General features: G+C 35.5%; 1 protein-coding gene across 1 annotated transcript; it reads right to left on the bottom strand.

Annotated features, from left to right (window-relative positions):
* Positions 1-4,468: 4,468 nt before the first annotated feature.
* On the bottom strand, positions 4,469-5,918 carry LOC145317464 (uncharacterized). Its single transcript, XM_080158559.1, has 2 exons — positions 5,790-5,918; positions 4,469-5,515 (listed from the first exon to the last, which is right to left on the bottom strand). The coding sequence occupies exons 1-2, from the start codon at positions 5,910-5,912 to the stop codon at positions 5,219-5,221; spliced, it is 420 nt and encodes a 139-aa protein (XP_080014685.1). The 5' UTR covers positions 5,913-5,918; the 3' UTR covers positions 4,469-5,218.
* Positions 5,919-7,551: the final 1,633 nt, after the last annotated feature.

Raw genomic sequence — 7,551 nt, 5'->3', positions numbered from 1 at the left:
ATATCTTTACAATTGCTTTTAGAACTAAATAAAGTTCAAACACCTTTGACCACCATCCTGCAAAGAGCATCAAAAATTATACGTTCTACGATGTTGAGACAAAAGTATATTCAATTTGTATTTAATAATGATAGGGATAAATTCTTAGAATTTATTCGCAAACTAGAGCATGGATATGTATATCTAGATCCGCAACAACTCATATTTGAAGCTCTTAGTGTAGCTATGTACCGTCCTGTGATAGTTATCACAAATATAGAGGGTGCCAAACCTGTCACTCAACACTGTTCAGACAAAACAAAACCCCCTTTTGTATTTTTACTATATGGACATAAAGAGCAACACATAGTAAGACCCGCAATGGTTTCATCAACCAATAGCTTTAATTTAAAATCTTTAGCATCTATGTTTGAAATTATCGCATATACCTCAAAGAAAATTACCGTTGCTGAGTCAAGATTACATATCATAGACATTGAAATCCTAGGAATTATTTATGCAGCAAACTCGTTTAGAACTCTAATAGGTCCAAGCTGTGAATGTACTTTGTTAACAGACGCAAAGTGTGCTTATTATCTCTTCAATCCTAAAGCATTAACAGCCGTTAATAAGTTGAAAAGGTGGAATACCACTCTGTTAACTCTAATACCGAAGCTAACAATGTCTTTCTTGAGAGGAGAAGACAATTTGGCAGATTTCTTAACAAGGGCATATAAGGCTACTTTACCAAGCATTAAAAAGGTAGCCCTACCTAAATTCGTTAAATCTGGGTTTGAAGATAACTTACCCCAATATAAAGTTTGGACTATTGAAGAATGGACACAGTTCATCATGGATAACCCCGACTATTTGGGTTATGATGAACAACCCCCACAGCCAAAGCAACAAAAACCCAAAATCACCATAAATTCACTTGCCGCAGAACATAGAGTTATAGGCAAAGTACTAAGACCTTTGGAAATCCTAAAAGAAAGGATTAGCATAGAAAATATAATTGCAAACCAAAAAGAGGAATACTCTAACATTTACACACGTTGTCTAACCTCTAAATCAAACACCTACACTTATAAAAGACAGAATTACGAACTTAAAGACACGATTCTGTTTACAAAAATAAAAGGAGATTTAAAGGTTTATCTCCCAACCAAACTATTACCAGTATTAGTATGCTATACTCATCTTTTGTTAGTACATAGTGGAGAAATTAAAATGCTTTTGAATATGCAAAATTTCTTCCACCCTAACCTTAAGAAATATGTTAGAAATTACACTAGATCTTGTTTAAATTGTCAACTTCAAAATTCATCTACAAAACTAGAACAAGTAGGAACTTATAGTACAATTTCAAGACCTTTTGAATGTGTAAGTATTGACTATATACAATCCTTGCCCCCATATCGTAGTTATAATCATATCCTCACTATAGTCTGCCAACTAACAGGAATGATTCTTGCATATCCCATGAAATCACTCACATCCCGTGAATTTATAAACAAATTCATGTTTTATTTCTATCCTAATTTCTCCCCCAGACAAATATTGTGCGACAATGCAAAATCATTTTTAGAAAAGCAAAATTTGATATTCTTTGCTTCTATTGGCATCCGAGTTTTGTATTCTACTGCGTACTTCTCACCCTCTAAAGGATTGGTGGAAGCTAGCAACAAAGTAATAAAATGTAATCATTAAAATTTTGGCGCAAGACTCAAAAACCTCATGGGTATATCTACTACCGTTAATAGTCCGACAATATAATTGCACTAAAATACCAAAAACTGGATTTTCACCCATGGAATTATTATTCGGGACACGTAGCTCCCTGTCTAAATTGTTCTTTGGAGCAATAAAACCGGATGAATATCACCCTGATATAGCTCGCACAGAAGCCTATGTGCAAGACCTCTCTGACGGTATACAAGAAAACTTGGACATTTCAGCAAAGGCTATTGAAAAGGGAAGGGAGGCAAGACTAAAGTATATTAACAAAACCCGCATACACAAACAATTTGATATAGGAGATCTTGTCTTGGTTAGAAATCACACTATTACACCTGGTGTTAACCCCAACCTTACTCCTATCTATCATATTTCACCCTATAGAGTTTTGGATGTAAGCCCTAACAGTTGCAAGCTTGAAAGAATTTCAGACAAAAGAACTGAAATATTTAAATACTCTTTCAACGAAATCAAAAAGTTCAAGCCTATGGACGAACATTTTGACACCCTCCCAGAGGAAATAAGGGATATTATTACAAAGCCTTATAATAAACTCACAAATCAAGAGATAGCCACATTAGTTAAAAATGACACACTTCCGCTTATATTCCCGGTTAACTCAAAGGATCCACAACCAGGAATACGCGCACACTCACCCTTAGAAACACGAAAAGAAGCGTCACAAAATAAGAAACCATTAGACTCTGATTCGGACATAGAGGACTCAAGTGCCGATGAGGACATGACACTCGATTCCGTATTTATTACCGGAGGTCGACGACTTAGGAAAATAAATGATAGACATGTCAGATTTCGGAATGGCACAAGTTCACAACCATAATTTACATTTCCATTTACCCTGTAAACTTGTGAACAATATGATAATATGTTATTCTAATCTGATAACTAAGTTATCATATTCATGTAAATTTTCCCACTCAAGGTTATATATCCAGTGGTAAAATATACATCTTTTCTCTTCAGCAGGGGAGACCAACTATATGCAATATACGTCGACTAAAGAGTCGATCCCTTCAAAAACACTTACATAAAAAAAAAAAAAATTTGCATATAGAGAGTTTTGATTCTGTATAGGCAAACAGAGTCAAACGATTGATACAGATTGTACAAAAATACGAATGTTACAAATGTTAAATACGCACCCTGACATATACACAAAAACTATTTAAAACATTTAATACAAATTGTACAAAGTGTACAAACATAACAGTACTAATAGGCAACCTATATATATACGCCTTGAATTGTGATGAGTTGATTAGTTATTAGAAACTATAACCACTCTACATACAAAAAAATATGTCAAAAACTTTAATTATAACTTCGGACAGGAAACGCCCACTCAGAATTTTAGTAGTAGTAAACAATAACGATAACTTAAATTTTATACTGAAATTGAGTCAGTTTACTATAACATATCCACAAGTGAGGAAATCACCAACCTTGTGAAGTACTACAGTTATCACATAACACGTAAGTCTTAACAAAATATTTTACAAAAGCTATAAAATGCAAACTAAATTCCGAAAGCCTATGCCTAGATCACAACGAATTCTACATGAGACCTTCGCGAACCTAGTAGAGTATTGTTATAACTTGCTTACGATGATTAAAGAAATGTTATCGTTTAAAATTAGTTGTGGAATCAGCCAACCTAGTCGTATTGTACGATACTTGCATTGTCGTATACTTAGAAACACTTATAGAGACGCATACAACCGTTTGGTTATACGGTATAGACAGCAGGAGTATAGAAACCGACAGACTATAACAGACGAATTACGGGCAGTAGCACGCCAAATAGAGAATCTGAGAGACACAGTCCTCCTCATTTCTGGACATTGTACTCTCCCCACTATCCACGAAGAGTAAACTAGATTAAAACTGATTCTTATAATCTGATTTCTAACAATGACGCACGGACGTATCCTAACGATATAAAAGTTTTGCATATGATAAAACCTCTTGTACATATGTGTATTGATGTAAAATACTTATATTCTCATATATCTCTATGTAATTATTGAAAACGATAGGAAAATTAATCGCATAAATCATAGTTGAGATATCAAAAAGAACATAGCAAGAAATTTTGTTATTTATAAAAGTTATCATAAACCAAGTGAATGTAAGCTAGACTAAGCACCTTGTAACAATAAACTTTAATTATGTATCTAACTAAATTAAGGAACAGACAATAATACTTATAGAGTAGCTACGTAAACGGGAGTTGTACACAACAAATACTAAATCAGTAAATAACAGTGTATATGCTACTTAAAATTGCTATATTTATTTTAACAAAAGTAAATAATCTTTAGAAAGGTATAAAACTTTTTTTGACAAATATTTTTTCTTTGGTGAAAACTTAAAATTAAATCAATTTTGAAAACAGAACATAAACTTTTATTTTTACAGTAATTGAAAAACATTATGATAGTAAGAAGTTTTCTGACAATTTAACATCTTAGTTAATATAATTTGAACATAAGCTGTATAATGGCACATAATAAAACTTCGAGATTGCTAATACGATTAATTGAACGCTAAATGTTGAATTTGTACATATAAAAAGCACATAGCCTAATGACAAGCCAACGGGAGCCAAAAATTTAACTCTACTTGTTGGAAATAAGACTTAGTTTTAAATCTAAAGGGACATAAGAACATTTTACCTTGAGACTTTAAACTTTATGACTATTGTATTGAAATTTAAAAGGGAAACGCTATTTATTCTAAGCCTTACTAATTAAATAAAGCTTCCTTAATGAGATCATCCAATCAATGATATTACTTTAATTACTTGAATCACAAACAGTCTTTACATGAGTTTTCTTAAAAATACTTGAATAAGCGTATGTAAATAACTTTGTCTAACGTCAGTCTTTCGGTCTACTTAGATATTGGTTACAAAAAAAAAAATATATATGCTATTTACAAGTCCTCTCTATATCACAGCACAATTAAAATTCACGATTAATGCACAGGGATGGATATAAATGAAATTTAGAGAAAAGGTACTGAGGTGCGAGTTCGATTAAATATCTATATATACATGACCCTTACAAGCTAACAAGAATGAATAAACTGCGACATAAGGCTGTAATTACAGTTGTTAATATACTATTGAGAAAAGAAAAGGATTAGTTCGCTTACGAAAAAAGTAATTAAGAATTGAATGAAGTTTAAATTATGGGCATAAAGAAAATACAACCTTATAATCATTTCCTTACATACTAAATATCCTTACAGACTAAACAAGTATATACATAACATAATGGCAGAAGTGTAAATTAATGTTTGGCTTTGTACAGTATAAAAAGTCATAATGTCTAATAACAAAAGTCTACTTCATAGTGATTACTATTTTGACTAGTTACATAAAAATTAGAAAATCTGTAAATTTAGTCACATGTTGTCTAAAACTGGTCATTGTCTTAAAATTTGTATGTCATATTTCAACCAAGCTAACAGCGCCACTTTACGGCATACGTTTAGGGAACGTGGGACCCCGACGTCGAGGGACTCCCTCAACGCCGGAATCCTCTGTTCTATTATTATCTGAGGAACGCGTAGCTGAATTGAAGCTACTCTCCGCCGATGTTATCTCTTCCAAGATGGCAGGAGTTGGAGTACGCATGGAACGGCGCAGACGTTCTAAACTGAGAACCCGCAGTGGTGTGGGGTACTCGATCTCATCAGTCACCGCATTAAATCTAATGGGCGGGAGATCGGCGTCCTCGATATCGTCAACCAGTGGGACTAAACTGGCCGCATCCTAAAATTAAGAAAAGGGACATTATTAGACAATCATTTTAATAAATGTTCACAAGAGAATGTATCAACGCTTATCCATATATGTTTGTGAGTCATTTTTTTTTATACATCACTAATACTTTATCCAGAATCTTAATATTAACTATTAGGAAGGAGTTACACCATAGTTAAAGTAAAGTTATTGTCTAAACGCATAGCTATCTGAGCTAAACAGCCTAGTCTAAGTTACGTAATTTTTGCAACGGAGAAATATTATAAGAGCTTATCAGACTTACCACAGACAAATCAGCTGCAGATGGAGATTCAATGCGACTAAGGCACATAATAGAGCTCAAGGAAGAGCTGTCGCTGGATCCCTCAGCTGTCCTCTCAGAACTGACCCGATTACACCTCCCCATATTGGTGTAAAACTGCGTCAGGGGGATGGAGTTGGTCGCCTAAAATATAATAGATCTTATTAGTTTAATCGCAACGCCAACAAAGAATCTAGGAAAATCAGGAAATGAGAATGCCTAAAATCCTGTAAAGCTATATGATTAGGTAGCAATTCAACCCACTTTATACCAGAATTAAAATCTTAGATCGGTTCAAAAAAAAAAAAAATGCTTATGCAACCATACATTTTAAGATTAATATTCTACCAATAAAAGAATTTTAGTTGCAAATACCTCTAGATACGTGTACAAATGTACGGCCTCTTTCTGAAAATTAATAGAAAACTAAAGCATGGATACTTACATGTAGACGCTCTGTTTGATCAAAGATCAACGGACGGAAGCCAGGACTTCCCGTCGAGGTGTCCAATCCCGCAGGCACATTACTTCCAGTAACTCGATCCTCAGTGGCAGACAGACGGTGTACGGCAAACAGCCCAACTCTGGACCTTACTTCCGCTGGAGTCGATGGACTAGCAGAGGGAGCCTAGAACAAAAAGAAAACATTAAAGTTTTGATCTAACATTTAAACCCCCAATGAGAAACGTGCGGCACGAGCAAACTCTTAACCTTCCCAGAGGGAAATAATATTAGGTTGCTAATTAAGATTTTAGTAAAGGTTAACTGGTATCTCAATTTAATTGCGGTAACCGAGCGGATTTCTCTGGCGACATAAAACGACGATAAACGGTGAGCGATATATATGGAAGAGCCGAAAGTCAACGTTGAGGAAGTGAGAATAGGACAGAACAACCCTGCAACAACATGATGCTTTATTAGACAAAACGGGTGGCTAGAAAAAAAAAAAAATTATACAAAACAGAAAAGAAATATACAACAGAAGAAAACTCACCTGTGTATCTGACAGAATATCATCCATCACAGAGGATGCGGCTTCATACATGGTACCCGACGGCTCCACAGTTGGCGACGTAACCTCAGATCTAGTCCTGTTGGTCCTGTTACCGCAGGGAAGAAGCTCAATGGTCCTGACGCCTATGTTTCGGAGGCGCGTACATACATCTCTTATCCAGCGAGCCAGCGACCTGTCTGAGGTGTTGTCTAATCTTGTTAGAGTCTCAAGCCCTACAGCACCGAAGAAGACCACTATGAGAGCACATGAAAACAAGCCAAAACCCAACAACATGTTAATTAAGCCATCCATGTTGAATGTGTCCAGACTCGTCTTCTGGTCTCTCCTCGACTCGGCAGACCCAGAATCACCTCCGGCAACATCGTCACCAATGTCACCGCAGGAGTTCTGCATCACCGAATTGAGGAGAGACCAGATGATTTGTATCGTTCTACTAAGCATCAGTGAGAGATGCTCGTTGCCAAACATCTCCCCTTGATCCCTTTCGGACTCTACAGTATCAAAAGTACTTGTACTCCCATAGTCATCGACATCAGCAAGGCTTGGCATCCCAGACTGGTCGCTGTACACTGAACTCGAGTCGTCTAAGGAGTTTTCAAGAAACGAGGAATTGGCAAGAGTGGCCGCAGCCGCTCTCATTGATTCCTCGAATCTTTCCTTAATATTCTGATGCGCGTCCAGGCTGTCAGGTATATACATTATGAGCGAATGTAAATTTAAAATAGAGGA

Source organism: Acartia tonsa, chromosome 4 (genome assembly GCF_053477335.1).
Source record: "Acartia tonsa isolate MP-2025a chromosome 4, ASM5347733v1, whole genome shotgun sequence".
Classification (NCBI taxonomy): Eukaryota; Metazoa; Arthropoda; class Copepoda; order Calanoida; family Acartiidae; genus Acartia; species Acartia tonsa.
Note: the sequence above shows the minus strand (reverse complement) of the source record. Positions and strands in the feature narration are given on the sequence as shown.